Source organism: Abrus precatorius, unplaced genomic scaffold (genome assembly GCF_003935025.1).
Source record: "Abrus precatorius isolate BTA unplaced genomic scaffold, Abrus_2018 Scaffold4, whole genome shotgun sequence".
In the NCBI taxonomy this organism is placed as follows: domain Eukaryota; kingdom Viridiplantae; phylum Streptophyta; class Magnoliopsida; order Fabales; family Fabaceae; genus Abrus; species Abrus precatorius.
In genome coordinates, this window is record NW_020874384.1 from 62,534 (window position 1) to 81,746 (window position 19,213).

The 19,213-nt window shown below is 30.3% G+C and overlaps 2 protein-coding genes across 4 annotated transcripts; both read right to left on the reverse strand.

Moving 5' to 3' along the window:
- Nucleotides 1-308: 308 nt before the first annotated feature.
- On the reverse strand, nt 309-4,572 carry LOC113865505 (putative anthocyanidin reductase). The gene is made up of 6 exons (XM_027500105.1): nt 4,416-4,572; nt 2,162-2,329; nt 1,836-2,053; nt 1,593-1,752; nt 556-766; nt 309-459 (listed from the first exon to the last, which is right to left on the reverse strand). The coding sequence occupies exons 1-6, from the start codon at nt 4,567-4,569 to the stop codon at nt 309-311; spliced, it is 1,062 nt and encodes a 353-aa protein (XP_027355906.1). The 5' UTR covers nt 4,570-4,572.
- Nucleotides 4,573-6,040: 1,468 nt separating this feature from the next.
- LOC113865503 (calcium/calmodulin-regulated receptor-like kinase 1) lies at nt 6,041-14,422 on the reverse strand. Of its 3 annotated transcripts, XM_027500104.1 has the most exons (9): nt 14,332-14,422; nt 13,469-13,835; nt 12,800-12,953; nt 12,228-12,354; nt 11,821-11,906; nt 11,669-11,740; nt 11,167-11,367; nt 10,283-10,592; nt 6,041-6,066 (listed from the first exon to the last, which is right to left on the reverse strand). In XM_027500104.1, exons 2-9 carry the CDS (start codon nt 13,780-13,782, stop codon nt 6,041-6,043), a joined length of 1,290 nt encoding a protein of 429 aa, XP_027355905.1. In that variant the 5' UTR covers nt 13,783-13,835; nt 14,332-14,422. The 3 variants fall into 3 exon arrangements, with proteins under 3 accessions (XP_027355905.1, XP_027355903.1, XP_027355904.1); XM_027500102.1 differs by lacking the exon at nt 6,041-6,066 and having other exon boundaries at nt 10,257-10,592; XM_027500103.1 differs by lacking the exons at nt 6,041-6,066; nt 14,332-14,422 and adding an exon at nt 14,037-14,049 and having other exon boundaries at nt 10,257-10,592.
- Nucleotides 14,423-19,213: the final 4,791 nt, after the last annotated feature.

Consider the following 19,213-nt stretch of genomic DNA (forward strand, 5'->3'; position numbering starts at 1 on the left):
CGCACATTCTTTTTTATGTACAAGTTAGACATGAACTTTCAGTAATTGGTCTCAAGACTCTCAACTTGTTTCCACCGCTACTTCTCGGCATACATCACGCTTGATATTTTTTGTGTCGAGCCTATATTTCTATTGACAATTAATGATGGCTATGAATTCTTGTAACCAACCTTAAGAGAAAACAACATATACCAAAAATTCAAGAAAGTTGGTGGTCTGAAAGTGGACTTCATTGATTTGTGTAAAAAAAACAAATACAAAAGCTCAATTGCTTAGAATCATTTACAACGGTATTGAATGATTACTGGCTAAACAGGAGGTAAATAACCATAATCTAGACAGCACGTAATTGTTTGATGAACTATATCTTCAAGGTCATGCTTGTAACTAAAACCCAAATCGTTTAGCTTCTTTGATGAAATCTCAGAAGGAACTTGGTCATAATTTTTCTTGGTCTTCCTGCAATAATTGTAGGAATAAAATAAGCCATATGTACCAAAAATCTAAAAGAATCTATATGAAAATGAGTCTACTCATAGAAGGGAAGAACGTTACCTTTTCAAATTTGAACAAGAATACTCTTTGGTAAGAAGAGTAGCCAAGTTTGACAATGTACAACTTTGGCTACTACATATGTATCGACCTTCTGCTTTGGTTTGCTCCATTAGGAATATGTGGGCACTGCATATATCTTCAATGTGAACTAAAGCAATTGATCCCATTCGTGCATTCACAGCAGATAATATCTTGAAGTATTCAGTTTCACCTTCACATATGACCAATATAGTCAACAAATGTCAAATGGTCGAATGAAAATTCAAAAGTATATTAACTCATGTAGAATTTTAAGCACACAAGTCTAAATGTATAATGCTGTATTGTTTGTACTTTATGATGCACATTGAAGCATGGAGGTACAAAATTTTTGGGGAACATGGCATAAAAGATACTCGAGTTCACGCATGCAATTGGCAGCATAAAAGAACAAAAGTTCACACGGGTTGATGGCCATTTGTAAGACCAAAATTCAGGAATTAATTGGAAGTTCTTAATTTTGTGCTTAGTGCATGTAGCTATATCTATATTCAATGTAGAATCTGAACGCATTCTTTCATGTCCAAAATTGAACATTTAGAGCGTGAAGATTATAGAACTATTTTTTTTATACTGCACTGGCAAAGTTGTGGGATCAAGTAAGTTCAATTAGGAAAACTTGTAAGGCCAGGCTTTTTTATTTTATAGTGAAGGTTAGCTCAATATCAAATTTACGATAGGTTTTGCTACCATCTTAAATTTGAGTTTAAGCCAAACTCAACCTAAAAGCTAACTTGTAAAGTGAGGATTGTCTTAATCTTTTTAAACTCTAATTAAGTCATGTCTATAGTTGAAATGATCTCAACAAAAGTTATTGAAAAATATATTTAATTTTAATACTTATTTATTTAGTAATATGCTTTCATTTCAAACACATTTATAGACATAAAACACAGTAAGTGGATCACACATTTTCTTCTCGAGACAACTTAGCTTCTCTCTCTCTCTCTCTCTCTCTCTCTCTCTATGAATAACGTGTAGATTGATGATAAAATCACCTGTTAATGGTGACAATAGAACTTTAACACTTGTTGGTACATTAGAAGTGAAGAAGGGGCCTGCAACAGTGCTTGTTATGACTGACACAAGATCAAGGCCATTCTCCTTTGCAAATTTAACTGCCGCTTCTTCTGTGAGAAGCTTTGAAAGTGCATAAACCTGCCTCAACAGAAAAAGTGCTTAAGGAAAGGAACCAATTTTATATACAATGCAAGTGAACAACTAGAAAAAGCACTACTTACCCATCCACTTGTTTTAGTATTCCACACATTATCTGGATGGATTTGGCAAGATTCATCAACAATAGGCTTCCACTTCCCATTACTGTCCTTGGCAGTAATGGTACTTATGGAAGATGTAAAAACAACCCTTTTCACAGAATTGGATTTCAAACAAGACTTGAGAAGGTTTATGGTTCCTTTGATTGCAGGTGCAATGATATTTTCTTGCACAAAGGCCTCTGCAAGTTCAATACAAGGACTATGTCTCAGTTACCATTCCTCAAAATTCAAACTCAAGTCCATGTTGTGTATGTATGATTCACTCAAAGCAACATTAATGGCATTACCAGTGTTTTCTTTCTCACTAACATTGAATTCCATTGAAGCAGCTACATGAAACACACCATCACATCCCTTTACAGCCTCATCGAAGCTTCCTTCTTCATGTAAATCTGCTTGGAAAAATCTCAATTTGTCACCACCTTTCCACAATGAAAGGAGGTGCAATGACTTTGCTGTTACATTCAAACAAACAAAAAAAAGTGAACAATTATCATAATTATTACATATTTTTTATTACAAAAAATCAAGCATATGTACAATATTCACTGTTAATTATAATGGAATACCCTTCTGCTGTTCTATAAAACTTTGGCAAATCATTGTGTTGCAAGGAAAGATGAATTTGTCTACTCGTCATTTAATGTGTTATTTTTATTTTGTTTTCTTCTTAAAATTGAATGTCTTATAGAAAGGAAGATCACAAAGTATAATATCCTGAGAAAAGGATATAGATCTTTGATTAACGTAAAACACCTACATTAGTCTAAAGCAATATAAATAAATAATATATACAATGGTGAGGGTAAACCATGTCAATAGTTGACATGAGAGAATTATTTCCATAGCTCGATGTTTTCCCACATGTATTATGCCACTGTTAGAAATTCATATGATTTTATTAGATGCGTAATTAGTACATTATTGAGGAAGCCCAATCAAATTTTATGAATGAAGCTAATTTTACACATGTTTAAGAGACTTAATATAAACAATGCAAAATTAAGAGGACTAATTATTCAGGTTTAGAGGACCATAATCTCATACAAATTAAAGTATAACAATAAGAAAAACAATTAGGCATTAATGGGCTTATAGGGTCCAATAAGTCCCTTTAGTGGCTCAAAATAGTCCAACAATATTTAATCCTTCTGCATGGGTAATATGATATTAAGGACAAATTGTGTGTGTGTGGTTTAAGGAATTCTTTCAGTTAAATACGTGTTTAAAAATTTTATAATAGTTATAAAAGAATAAAACTTCAAGAAATTATTTAGTATTACATTAGAAACTAAACAAATAATTTAAGAATTTTAAAAAGGATGCATCATAAATTACTTTTTTTATGTTTGAACAAATGGGCTTACTTTTATTTTGAAAAAAGATTCTAAGGTGAATTACATTTCAAATACGTAACGTACACAATTAGTGTGTTTAGATTTGTATTTATTTTTAATAATTAAATTAATATAAAATTTATCACTAAAAATGTTGAAATAAATATAATTTATAGACTTTTTAACGCAAATCGACACATTAATAGCAAAAAGTTGAAATTAATTTTCCAGAATCTCCCGTGACAGAGATATGACGATATTGACGATACATGTATGGATCTTGCAGTTGATATGGCACCGTCACACAAACATGGTAAGATGGAAAATGAGCTAAAATAGCATACCCTGGAACTTTGGCCTTTTGAATTCGAGAAGTCACTTTCTTTACATCATTTTCTGGTTACATCAAATTTATTTTTTTGAAAATATTCCTATAGACACCATCCTAATTGTATATATCCAGAGAGATGGAATGAGAAAAAATAAAAGTGATAAATATATGATATCATATAAAAATAAATATTAACACTTTATAAAAATCTGTTTACACCACCTTTTAAATTCTTAAGTCTTCTATGATTAATTCTCATATATTGAACTTACACATTTTCCCCCCACCAATTAAACATCCTTATGAACTAAATTCAGTAGGTCAGTTACAGAGTGCGTAAACTGCCAGCACAAATAAACTTACAATGCCAATAATTCAAATCATGAAGTTATCAATATCCAAATGTTAGTCTCATTGAAAATACCTAAAGATAGGCCTAAGAAATATCCTTATGTGACTCTGTCCAGATTTCATAGTTTAGACTCTGAACTTTGATTATATAATAAAATCCTTTGAAAATTTAGCAAGACTGTCTATTCCCTGAAACCCTCTCCCCAAAGAAGAAAATAGAATTTAGAAGAAAATTATATATCTATATTTGAAGTTGAAAAAATGGCTTCTGCAGACTCAACTTTACAATGGTTGTCAAAACTTTGTTACTACAAAAATGATCATGGAAATAGCTAGAAAAATATTGATGATTGAAAGGAAGGACTAGTAAAATATAAATGCTATATCATAACTTATGTTAAAATCAATATTTTCTTTGTTCCTATATATATATATTTCTTTATCTTATACTAGTTTGAATAACAAAAAGGGATATAAAAAGAATAAAAGAGGAAAAGGGTATTAGTCTATTAGAATACTAACCAGGATCTCTTACAGTAGCATGAACCGTGCAGCCTCTTTCAAGAAGAGCCTCAACCAGCCATGAACCAATATACCCTGTGGCCCCTGTAACGCAGTATTTGGCAGAAGGAGCAACTTCACCATTGCATTTCCCTATCTTCAGTGCTTCCTCCATTTCCTTTACTCACTACTACCAAAATATCCACCAAACAAAACCACCTTGATGGAACCTTTTATATGAAGAGCTTAGTCTATCATAGTGTTTTTGAACTAATGATTCTCTCTCTAATAGGAGAATGATAACAATGTTCTTATTTTAACTGAGGTTTTTTTCAAGGTAAAACCAGACATTTATGGATCACCGAACATTAAAACTGGATAGAATCTAATTCGCTTATAAGAGATTAGTTCAAGAATTAAATGAAAAAAAGTTATAAAAATATATTCTTGCTCTATTTTAGGGTATTTGTGAGGAGAATCTTTAATATAGAATAACGTTTTACTATAATAGTAGGCAAGCATCTAGCACGCAGGTGGGTATGTGCTATAAATAAAATAGAGTGGAATAATCTAGACATGCATAGTGTATATCTAAGTTTTTTTATGGTTTGTGGATTTGGTATGATGACAGATAAGAAAACAAATTATATTGTTGCTGTTGTGCTGCCATGCACGTTTGCCAAATGTTTTGAACTTACTGCATATGTCCCAGTTATATACAGGATTGTAATTCTCAAGGAAAAATATTTATATGCTTTTAGAGTGAGAAAAATAATTATCTGTCACCATAACATTCGTTCAATGTGTAGCTTCTCCTTTGTGATATCATATGATCATATATAGTAATTGACAAGTTTGCATGTGGTTGAAATGTTATTATGAAAGTAATGTATGTGTCCAGGTTATTTACAGGACTTCAATTCGTGACAGAATTCCTTGGTACTTCAATATGAATTATGGGCATTACTTTTTTTTTTTTAATCATAATTAGATTTATAAAGTTTTTAAAGGTTATAAATGAGGTTATAGACAGGAGAATAGCTACTTATGTTTTAGGGAACTATGGCCCCACCTTTTTTTTATATGTAATATTTTTTAAAAAGATGTTAATATATTTTTTACTTTAGTTAATTACTTTTTCCTACTTATATGAGTTTTTCTGTTGATGATGCTCTTATGTATGGCTGTAATTAATTTTTTGGACAAACTTCATTGACATTTTTTGAGGGCAAAATTTTATTTGATTTTTTTTTACACAATTTTTTCTTAATTTATGCAAGAATATAACTATGTATACCTCTCTCGGTTGCACAAATTACTCTTAATTTATTATGTAGTTATATGAATCAATTAATGAAAAAAATGAGATATTGAGTAAATTTTTTTCAAATCTCAAGTAGGGATGGCAATGGGTAGGGTACTACAGTACCCATCCCCATACCCGCGTGGGTATGAACATTAATCCCCGTACCCGTACCCTCTGGGTACTCACATACCCGTCTTGTACCCATTACCCGCGCTTGTTTGAGAAAAAAAAATTTATAAAGAAAAATATGTTTATATAATTTCACATAAGTAGCATAATAATACAAAAATTCAATATGTAATTATCGAACAAGGTACAAATATAGATAAAAAATAAATATTCAAAGATCATAAATGTTAAATGTATCTTAATATAATAATTTTCTAAACTAAAATTCTTAGAAACAATAAGCAAAACTAAACACACAAGTTATTTGTCAGTGGTAATCCTATCTTGTGTGAGATTTGATTGATTGGTAATGTCAGAACGACAATGAAATAAATCTGTATAATGGTTGTCCCCTTCGTGTGGGATCACTTAGTAACCTCTTGTGACGGCATTAACAACTAACTCTAATGAATAACATTTCATAGTTATTAAGTTTTAGTGAGACAGACATTGAGAATGAGAATAGAGTTAGAGTAGAGAAGTTCAATACTAACAATAGAAAGTTGATACATAAAATATTTTTTTTAACTTTTGAATTTGAAATTGTAAGAAAAATAATAGATTTAATTAAAATAATATAATATAATTAATATATATATATATATATATTAATACTAGTATTTTTTAACTCATATACTATACGAAAGTATTTTATCAAAAATATAAATTTTTGAAAAATTATTTTAGTGAATTAAATATTTATAATGTATATAAATTTAAAAAAAAGAATTTAAATAAAAGATAAATAGTTACAATAAAATTTTATAATAAAGAAATATACATGTATATTAAAAAAATTATACTTTTTTATCTTAAAAAAATTAACAAATAAAAATTAACAATAATTTTTTATATTTATATCTTTTCAAAAACTTCTTTGAATGTGAATAAATAGTAAGAATAATATTATTTAGATTCAATAGATTATAGTTGTGCTTGTAATACATATGTTGCATAGAAAAATATTATTTTAAATTAAAATATAAAAATAAAATTTAAATATTATTAATAAATAATAAGTTTACAGTAATAGTAGGTGATTGTAAAATTTATAAAATATTTATAATATATTTATTATTTATCATTCACTTTATGATTTAAACATCAATATGATTTTATTAACAAAAATATTTGTGTAAAAAATATTTTATGTGTGTCATATATAAATAATATTTAAAAAAAAGTCAATCTCATATTAATTATGTAATAATTAAATTGTGTTAGCCTAATTAAATGATATAAAATAGTAAATAAATTTTTCTATTAAAAATATAAACCAAAATAAATTTTTTGGTTTACTTTATTATTAAATATATTTTTATATTAATCTTATATAACTTCACATAAGTAATATAATAATACAAAAATTCAATTCATAATTGTAGAATAAAGTTCAAGCATATATATATATATATATGCGGGTATGGGGCGGGGTGGGTACTTAGATACCCATACCCGCACCCATCCCCATTAAAATTTGCGGGTTTTTACCCACACCCATACCCGTACTCGTATAGCGGGTAAATACCCTACCCATTGTGGGTAAATTTTGCGGGTGCCCATCGGGTACTTTACCCATTGTCATCCCTAATCTCAAGGGATGCCAATGTAATTTGTCCTAATTTCTCATTGTTTTATGGGTTTTTTCATTCACCAAAAAACAAATTTTGTAATAGATTTTTATTTGTTGGATAATCCATTAATCCATTTAAAATAGTCTAACACTGCTTGTATATATTTACAAGCTAAGTGGTTTTTCATATTCTAAAAGCACTAAAAAACTTCTTGCCTGTGAAATATGAAATTGCTTCATAACATCTCACATGAATTAATATAAATTTAGGAACTTGCATTTTCTCCTCATTTAAAATAAAATTATCACATTCTTAAAAAAAAAAAGATGCAAAACCCAGATTTGTACATACTATAATCACAATAGGTTAGTGCTAGTGAACTGATTTAGGGATCTCTCAGAGGATTTGTGAATGCCCGGCTACACCGAACAATAGAGAATTTCGAAGGAATTATATTGCAATCAGGACAAGAGTAAGAAGAGACAAATTTGGAAAGGAAAGAAAAAAGAGATTAGGCTTCTTCAAATGTCAATTTTATATGATCAAGTGAACTATAATAATATTGGGTAGGTCAAGCCTTGTCATATCTAACTCATGTTTGGTGGAAAGGAAACAGGATGAGAGAATTGGATTTCTAAATTCTGGGAAGCAGACTAATAATCATTTTTAAATTTATAAAATAAAATATATATTACAATTTTCCGCTTAGGTCTGAAGAAGGCAGAAAATGAATTGAGTTCTAGATGAAAAATGTTTGGATTAAGATATAGAGAAAACCTTATCTAGCTGGACCGTGAGCATGAATTGAACTTTTAGTATAGCATTGTTGACTGTTGAACCGTTTATTGCCAAACAATGATATTGTTGTATAGGAATATTGTACTCACAAACGGTTCATCCATATCTTTCATCCGACAACAACAATTGAAAATGTCCAAAACCATTGTCGGCATTGATGTATTGTAAACTTTTGTGTTACCCATATATATATATATATATATGAAGAGAAATATTAAAGATCTTGATTTTCACTTACTGAAAGCTAAGTACCAACTTTCATGTTAAGAGAATAGGATTCAAATCTTCATTACTTTTGAGGGGATGAAACTGGCTGAAGAGAAAGCGAAATTTGAAGGAAAAATAATTCATTGCTTCTATTAAATATATAAAAAATACTGTCATGTAACTAATTGAAAGTTATGCATCCAAGAGCTTACAATCTAGAGAAATTGTTATATAAGAATGAAACAACAAACAAGACACAAAACATGTGCAAAATCAACAGTCAATTCTGAATGCCCATCATCTCCAACACAAAAACAAAAATGTCACCGAACCAAAAAGAAATGAACGGCTGAATGACACCTGGCATTGTTGGACAAATTTATGATATAGATAAAGACTATAAACACATCTAACAGTCATTACCTTACTATCTTTCCATCACTACTCTTATGGTAATTCCCTGTGTATTACTGAAACAGTACTATGAAGGGCGTTGCCAACAACATCTCACTTGTACAAGAATATCTCGGGGAACTTTGTTGTGCTGAACATGCTAGTTTTACCTTAGAAGCAACAAAGAGGGTTGTTGAATTGGAAGATCAGTTGCATATGAACTTCTATGAATTATAGTATTAAACAATAAAGATGTTGCAATGTCGCTAAAGCCTAATGGACCCTTTCTACTCTTTCTTATTTAAAATGCACTAAGCTTTTATTTTTCAACTGGTTATAGTCTATTAAGCTACACTTTTTTATTATTTTAGAAGTCTATGTAGTGGATCCAATTTTACAATTATGCATGATGTCGTAGGGATTAGGGTGGATTAAGTAATGTTTGGTTGGATTCCACTCTTAAGGGTATGCCTATTTTTTTCATGTGGCAGGGCCAGCGGCACGTTGGAAAGATGGATAAATTAATGCATAAAACTTAGTTATAGTATTTTATGTAATTTTTTAATTAAAATTAAGTTTTTTGATGTGTGTGATTTACCCACCTCACATAGTCTTAATGTAAATGGAGTTAGTAGAATATGCGTATTGATGAAAGGTCTCCTCCTTATATAGAGCCATGAGTGACCTCATAAAAAGATGCCCCATGCCATATTTCCCGAATCCAAAGATAATTCGGTGTAGTTGTTCACACTCATTGTGTTTGGGTCCTCATAATAGTTAAGATCAGCTAATTTAAAGTTGTAACAAAGTTAGGGCCCATAACGCTGTTGATTAACCCAGAAAAGTATTGTTTTGACATGTTTTGGACTAGTTCATGTATACATATTCTTCGGCCCTTTTCTTTTTGTTATCTGAATTTTAAAGTGTTGTAAATTATTTTAGGGTATGTTTAGATTCATCGTTTAATAATCATGAATTTATATATATATTAAAAGTTGTATCAATTTCAGCAATATATTTTATTCTTGTTAAATTTTCTAAATCATTTCAGAGAATTAATGTAGTTGCACCCTAATTTTAATTAAGACCAATTTAGAGAGTTTGTTTTCATTTTTATATGTTATGCAATTTTTGTGTGTAAATTTTATGATAAGTAAATTGTTACAGGTGTGTGAAATTGAATGTATAGCAAGTTAATAGGAAAGTTGTCTTTCTTTTGACTCATCTTTCACTAGTTAAAGTACTAATATACAAATTTTGGAGTATCATTTGTGCAAGACAATATAACCAATGTAAGAGAAAAAAATGGGAGGAACATGTTACACAACCAGAACTATGTACATCCAAATGCAAAATCCAAAAATGAAATGTAGCAAAAAATAGAAAATAAAAATCAGGTGAAGGTAAAACCATATTCTAAACTTCACACGAGTTTAATACACTATCCATAGATTCTTCTCTTCTATGGTCAGTAGCAGAAATCTTGGTCTCTGGCTGATCAGCATCAATGTAAACTTCATCTGTTAAAGCTGATAAGGAGTTCTTGTGATGATTTCCATGGTGACTTGACTTAAGGATCCTTGTTAACACTTGAACTATGTCCCTCATAGAAGGGCGTTTTCTTGGGGCATGATTGATGCATTTGTAGGCAAGGGATGCCACTTCATTGAGTTCTTTTACATCAAAGTTTCCATCAAGGCGAGAATCCACAATTTCCTCCCACCCATCTTTTCCATCGATATTCATTGCGGCCTATAATGATCCATCAATAGCATTCATTAGCTTAGAAAATGAATTATCCATAATGTGTTAAGTGGACAAAGGCAACAACTAGTTTTAACTTTGACATGTTTTCTTTCTTGACCTTTAAGTCATGACAATTTCAACAAGTACACTTGTCAAATAGTTAATAAAAAAAATGCTTATTCGAACATTTTTGGTGGACAATTAGTTTTCTCCTTTACCTTTTAGATGTATTTTTGGAATGTGTGTATACAATTAGAGAGTAAGAAAAATGTTAAACAGTACCTAACGATACTGAAAAAAAATGATACCGAATAGTAGTTGGTTTTTTATTTATTTTAACTGGAAGTGGATTGAAATCACATGCCAACTTTACCTTCCACGTTTGAATAAAAAAATCGTCACTTTATGAAGGGTATTAAATGTCTTTCAAGTGGTATCCTTAAGTTACCAATTAGCATGACCCTGATAGATTTGTTTAGAAAATTAACTTGTTTTGGTATGGATATGCATTATATATCTCCCAAAATCACCACCTCCATTATCTTGAGTATAGCTATGATGGATTGAAAAGAGATCTTACAAGCTCAACGTATTCCATAAGACCCTGCTGGGGGTTTCTGCCAGCTATAATTTCAAAGAGCAACACCCCAAAACTGTATACATCACTTTTCTTTGTGAACGTCCCTGAAGATACATACTCTGGATCAAGATAACCAAATGTACCTCGAATAGCTGCATGTTTATCCACCATCTCCTCTCTTGAAAGTCCAAAATCAGCAACCTGCTTGTTTCAGCCATAAATTTACATTATATTTTAAAAATACTAATCATAGTATAACTAAATTGGTGATTTATATTTATTAGATTATTAATATATTTACTTATATGAATAATGAGTGTCTCATTAACATAAATTTTACAATAAATAAAGATATAAAAAAACATTAATAATTCGTGAATTTGAAAATAAATTTTTATTTTTTATAATTAAAAGAAATACTAGTAAGTATTTCTTATACATGTGATCAATAGTAGTATTTTTTGTAATAAAGATGATGAGTAACATTGTAACAAGGACATACCCTGGCTCGCATAGATTGGTCCAACAGAATATTGGAAGATTTGATATCTCTATGGATAACAGGAGGAACTGCCTGAAGTGACCGTACAATACATGCAATCATAACAATGTACAACTAATAATTAGATTGGTTCAGATCACATGGAAACTTACCCCATCATGAAGGTACTCCAAGCCTCTTGCTACATCTAAGGCTACGTGAACCCTCAAATTCCAGGACAGTGCTTCATTCACAGCACCTTAATATAGAAACAAGAAAAAATATTGTTCAATCTACTATTGCCCGTGCAATATACCAAATGCATTGATTTTATATAGATAAATATAATATGCCAAACTTATATGAATGACTGAGCAAATATTATCCTTTCATTTCATTGATATTTTGAAGTTACTTAACTTTTTGGTCTAGAGAAGGGGAAGGAGTTTAAGGATGTAGAGCAAAAGAATGTGAATAAATTTGCTTGCAGATACATATTTCCATGAACAAATTCAGGGACAAAAGTTTGAAAAGAAAAACATTTATCCGTGTCAAGTAGAAAGATAGAAAGATGACTTACTATACAAGTGGGAAGCCAAGCTACCCTTGCTCATGTAGACATATACAAGCATATGTTGCCCCTTTTCTGCACAATATCCAACTAAATTCACCAGATTTCTATGGTGTAACCTACCCAACAACATAACCTGAGAAAAAGTGTAACATAAAAGGTTAAAATTAAAGATTTAAATTACTCGGGAGTGAAAATGAAAGACCGTATAGAAAATTGATGTATATGAAAAGAACTGTAAAACTGCTATATCACCAGTTGCTCCAAGAGTCAATAACTTCAGTAAAATGTAAACATGCCTAGTTTCTAACTATTTATCTGTAAGTGTAGCGCAGATTAATACTCAAGTGAAAATATTTTTCCAATTTAGGATATGACAATAGTCATGTTCTTAATATTCTAAATTTCCAAAATGATACTTAAACATCAATACTTATTCACATCAATGATGACTCTAATATTTTCGTCAGCAGTCTGAACTCATAGTTTTTTCGCAGTTAACTGAAATTTATGTTATGAAACACATCATAATTCTATCAGTGGTGTGGCCAAAGTAGTGGTAAATGACATTGGTAACTGACCTCTGTGTGAAATTCTTTTTCCCCTTGCTTAGAATTAGTTGCAAGAACCTTTACTGCAACAGTCTCACCAGTAGACATCTGAGCTTTATAAACAGGACCAAATGCACCTTGTCCTATGATTGTGGTAAAATTATGTGTTGCCTTCTGCAAATCCCTGAAGCATAAACAAAACATTCAATGGTAAAAAAAAATGCAAAACGCAGTCTGTTCATTGGGCTGAAACATTTCAAATTTCACTCTTAGTAACAATTTGGGGGTGAAATTTTGCACATTTCCAAAACAAGATATTTATGTTATAAAACTTAAAGATTTGCATGCATTTGTGTAGTAGAGGCATACCAAGCATGAATCAAAAAGCCACATTCCTACAAGCAATCATCCATCAATTTTGACAAGTTTAGAGCTTAAATATTCTAGTAAAACTAAGGTTTTAAAGGCAATTTTTCCATTGTTTCGATGTCTGACATTTAAGTGTTTCAACTTTCAACATAATAACCTAAATCTATTTCTCTTCAGAGTATGCAGATCATGATTCATGAGGCACGCAAGTTTAATCATAAAAAGGCAAACAGAAAACATTATCCTTAATCTCTTGCATACTAAAATAGGCTCATCCCAAAACAAAAGAAGAAAGTCAAATTAATGCAACATCACATAAGAAACTCATACTTGTATGCATATTCTGGTAGTCCAGATGCTGGGATCATGCTACTCTTCTTAAACCCATCAAGCCAAAAGGGCATGCCATTCCTCCCTGACTTTATGGGTGATTCTGGACCTATGGTTGAGTCTGATAGAATAGTACAAGAATCAGCACCATTTGTTCGAATGGGTAAGGTAGCAGCCCTTCTAGAACTGCTATTGCCTATCTGTGAACGCTTCCTATGGTACCTATGGCAGATGAATGCAAAAATTGCCAGAACAATTCCAATAACCACACCAATGGAAACCCCAATAATTAATCCTAATGACTCCTCTTTCATCTCCTCTTCCCTGCTTTGCTATTATCTATTGATCATCCAATCCATTGAGAAGCCTGCAAAAAGGTTCATGGTTAAAAACATTGCATTAGTGATAGTTGATCTTGATTCATTATAATGAAAACTAAATGGTCAGTAGCATACATCATTCATAATTAATCACAATCACTGTTTATAAAATTAAAGCTAGAGCTTAGCATTATTACTGTGTTTAAATCTACCCTTCACAATTGTAAAAGAATAAATGAGTTATTTACCTCATCAACCCATTAATATACCCAAAAAGTCAACAAAATAAAGCATTGAACCAAATGCAAAGAACTCAACTTTATAAAAAGAATAACTCTTGGCAACCAAACAAGGACATACAAGAAAGAGAGAGAGAGAGAGAGAGAGAGAGAACAAAGTCATCAAGCTATGAAGCAACACAAACACAAAACACACTTTACTGGAACATAGCCAGACAGATCAAAACATTGACAGCAATAACGGTTGGCCAAAAAGTAAACATGTTCTGGAAAAAGCATGTAACACGTTGTACCATAAACTTACCAGTTCATAAAAAATAAGGAAAAAAAACAAAACAATAACACAGGTAAGCCTGAGACAGTCACTATGGGAGCAAGACTTCAAATACAACAACTTCAAAAACTAAGTGTAGTAGTGAGAAGGGATCAAAAGGGGCAGCAAATGTGACGGAGAATCCAACAAAGAAGCTGAGAGAGAAGAATTCAAGAATCTGATGAAGGTTGAGTCACACAGCAGTTACACGGTGAACAAAAGCAAAAAAGTGCACTGAACAACACACACACACACACACACATACTTGCAAGGGATGTTTGAACAAGCTGGACACGTGGGTCCCTCACTGGTCATAGATTCAAACTTGATCATTTGTTGAAGGACCACATCATTGCTTTTTCTTCTGTACAGCAATTGCTGGCTCCACGTTGTAAACAAAGCGCACCAAAGTTTATGTGTGTATGCGTTATCCATCTAGAGAAGTAACGTACATTGTTATGTTCAAATGCCAACATCCTCATGATATCAAGTTTGATTTTTGTTATAAAATTAATATCAAATTCTGATTGTTGTTATCTTCCTTCTCGTCCCCATGCCATGATGATGATTCTTAATTTAAGATCTTTGTACAAAGACAGAGTTATGATATCCTGTTGACACTTTTTTTTGTCTAATACTCGGTTCACATTTATTTTTACAATTTAATTCAAATATTTTTATACAGCCGTTTAATCATATTACTATATAAGAATTTTAATTTGTTATGCATATATATATGACTGAGTTAGTTGGTTTTGGCGACTTATAGGTTCGGGAAAATGAGAACACAAGTGATCAACTCCATCTGTCAACCTAACACACCTAAAGGACCAAATGTGATATGAAATAAAGGGAAGAGATGAATCCAAGCAAGAATTTAATTTTGGGAAGAAAACAAAGTGAAGCCCACCTCTGACCTTCATGAAAATGACTTTGATATATTCTTGTGACGTTAATTAAAATTAATATTCAACCCCGTTCCTTAATGAAAAATAAAATGGACACTTCTTTTATCACGTATTCTAACACTTAGTGTCAGAATTTTTCTTCTATTTTTTCCCTTGTGTTTGTATCTTCTTAGGGTTGAGTTTAACGTACTATAGAATTCGTAGATGTTATTTTTAATAATAGTCATTCACAAATTGAAATTTGCAAACATTCCACTGCAATAGTTGTTACCTTTCCCACAAACTAACGCCAATATTTTAAAACTATATATATGTTCGGTTGGCTATTCCATCAATCAAACCTGCTTTCTATATATCAACATTTTCTTTGTTGCTCTGCATGAACAAAGATTTTATGATTTTAAAATGCAAAGATTTTCAGGACACGCAGCAACTTCTCGTTGGATTGCAGCCATAGTTCTTCTTGCTGGTGCGCACGTCTTATTGGACATTTTATTTTATTTTATCACTTTTGTTTTTCTGTTTTTTAATCTATAAAGAATGGGTGAGGATATAAATAAGGTGCTGTTTGTTAAAAAGAAATAGAGGTTGGTAAGAAGTTACGGAGCTAGCATTTCTACCACTTTGAAGAGCAAAAAAGAACATGACAACATTATATAATATATATGATGCTTGGACTAAACCAAGAGCTAATGCATTGTTGAGGTAGTGATTAGCATTGGAATGAGCAAGTATTGGATCAATCATATGTTACTTTTTAACTTTACCCATTGAGTGTCTTATATATCTAGGGATAAAGTGAAACAAATTGAGGTATGCAATTATTGTTAGAACAGTGGAGTTAAGATATATGACCTTATATCCATTGTAGTGGCTAGGCACATACATAAGTAACTTGAAGGTAAAGATTGCAGCCATGTCATTGCATGAGCTTGAAGGAAGCAGAATACGCTGAACTTTGTAGGCCCAAGTCAGGTCTGGGAGCCATGTGATTCACAAATACAAGTAGGGGCATGTGCTATTGTGATATGTGCCTCCACACTCCACTTCAATTTTGGTTCATCATAACCTTTGCAACTTTGCTTTAGCATAAAATAGTTTTCTTTTCTTTTTTCTTTTGCGTGAATTAAAAGGTATATATAGCAGAAGTTACTTGTTTTATATTTGATTTCGTAGTGTGTGTGTGTGTGTGTGTTGCTTTGTTGAAATAGAGAAAAAAATAATGTTTACCCTAATACAATTTTTTTTTTCATATATTTTCTGATAACGTGTACAATGGTTTTTCATTGGATAACCAATTATAATCTTGTAAATCGTACTTGACTTAAACTTCTTATTGTTTTTTTTTTATTATTATTATAAACTTCTTATTGTTTAAATCTTAAATTTTTAAAAATAAATACAAATACTTACGACAAGATTAACAGGAGTTGCATATGGGTTGTTTACCTTTAATTTTGAAGAAAAAAAAATGGTTACACGACGAAACTTTGCTTTTTTTCTTTTTGTCAATACCTGTGGTGTTTTTGAATATTGGGCTTTACATAACAGTGTTGGGCTGCTCTTTCTTTCTCCACTATATTGGGCCTAGTCAACATCTATCAACCACCGTTCTTTAGTTGACGAAAAACACAACACCGTTCTTTCACACGTTTCTTGCTTTCAATCAAAAGGTAAATTATCGACCCAAAAAGATCAAAGGAAAATTACGACAAAAAAGGGAAAATTTCTACCAAAACACAAATTCTAAAGAAGGTTTAGCTAATTTTGCCAACATTCTTTATTTCGGTTTTTACAAGCATTTATGTAATATTGTCTTTTTGGGTCATGGATAATCCATATTAATGCACGGTTTAGTTTTAATTTTATTTTTTAATATAATGTCAAGGCACGTTATTATTTAATCATGCGCCATCACATAAACTATAAATATTTGATCTCTTTGAGAGTTGTTGTCATAATTGTACTATTTCATGTTGTAATAAAATGGGATTAAATTAGATGATAGCATAAAATGTATGATATATAAATTCAAAACCAAAGCATTATTATTAATTTTTCGTTTCTCAAAGGTAATCTTGCTTGAGATATGGTCAAATATTAAGCGTAGACACTTTTCATCGAAAACTCGAATCATGATTTGCTATTTTGCACATCCTCTGATGAAAATTAACTAATGCAAATCATTCATGTTCTCAAAGTTATTATACTTTAAAATAATCCTTAAAATATGTATCATGAAAGAATTGTTCAACAACTATATTGTGTTAATTAACATTCGGAGTTTAAAATAGTTTCAGAAACTTCGGAGGAATTCAAAGTCTAGATTCTCTAGAATGAAAATAGAACTTTAAATATAGAAACAAATTGTAGTTTTTTTTTTTAATTAACCTAATATATTCTTCTTTTGCAGATAAAAAAAATGCCTATACTTTGTAATATATAGAAATTACACATAGTTCAAATTTTACTAGTATTTTTTACATTCCAGTTGCACTATCAACACTTTTTCTTATTATACACTTAAAATGAATTCCTACCCAATATACCATTCACTGTTCCTGGGGCCTGATAATCAAAATTCCAATGTGCTAGCACTTTTAAAAAGAATCAGCACTAACTTTAAAAGAAAACAAAGTACTATGTTTCTTTATTCCCCCATGTCGGGAACATGGAATTGAAATGGAGGAAACAACATGCGATCAAAGGGTATGAGAGGGAGCAACGCAAGAAGGGTCAAAATCAGTGTGCCTCTCTCTCACTTGATGGCCATGGGAACACAGTAACTGTGACTGTGACTATTTCTGCGTTTTGGAATCAGATACCAACCTTTGAAAAAGAATACTACATATTATGTGCCGTCAAACAAAATTATTTATATTTAAAGAAAAAAGAATTGGATGCGATGTGTGATATTCTTAATTAATTAATTCAGCGGTTTAGACTTAATTAGATATACCTTTTGTTCTTTAATTAATTTATTTTTCATTTTTTTATTATCTTCTCCTCACACAAATACACAAAATAGGAGAGAAAAAGAGAAACATTTTTCTCTAAAACGATATCTCTGTGTATACACAAAAAAATTAACAAAAACAATATAATGAATAAAATAATTTTGAATTATATTTAAATATTAAAAAATAATTTAAATTTTTTAAAAACAAAAGAAAATCAAATTAGATGAATAGATGCATTTTTTGTCCTAGTTATTTTGTTACTGCTAAAATTTAATTTTTATACATATAATCATTTTATTATTTTATTATTAGTTTTTTATATGCAAATACTGTCAAGCACTTTTTCAAAATTAAAAGAAATATTTTTTAATTGTTCATTTTATTCCTCCATAATTTTTTATATAATTTTATTTTAAATTAATTCATAAGTTAAATTTTTTTATTAAAATATATGACTTTATGTAAGCCTATTAAAGAAAGTTTTTGAATAAATTAATAAAGTATATAATTTAATATATTAACACTAAAAACAAAAATAATAATAAATTAGTGATACTTATTTTAAAAATTTAATTTGAAAAGTTTAATATATTTTTTCAAATGACATAAAATATATATTTTTAATAGTTAACTGAGATTTAAAAGTTAAGAACTTATATTACATCCCTTGAGAATGGATGTCTAACATGTATCGCTACTAACTAATTACTACTTATTTATATTATATGTTGCTTAGAAAATGTTGGTAATTAAAATAAATTGTCTAGTTAAAATATCGTTGTTGTGATAAAGATAAATACTCAATGAATAATTTTTCTATTAAAAAATCAATACATTTAATAGAATTTTAGCTTTGTTAATAGTCAATTACACACTAAAACAACTACAAGAAAACTCGCTATAGTTTCTCTCAAACACAAATCTCTCATAACAAAAGTTAAGTAATAAACTATTTCACAATGAAACTCTGTATTCTATAGTATTCCCTATTTATAGAATTTGGAG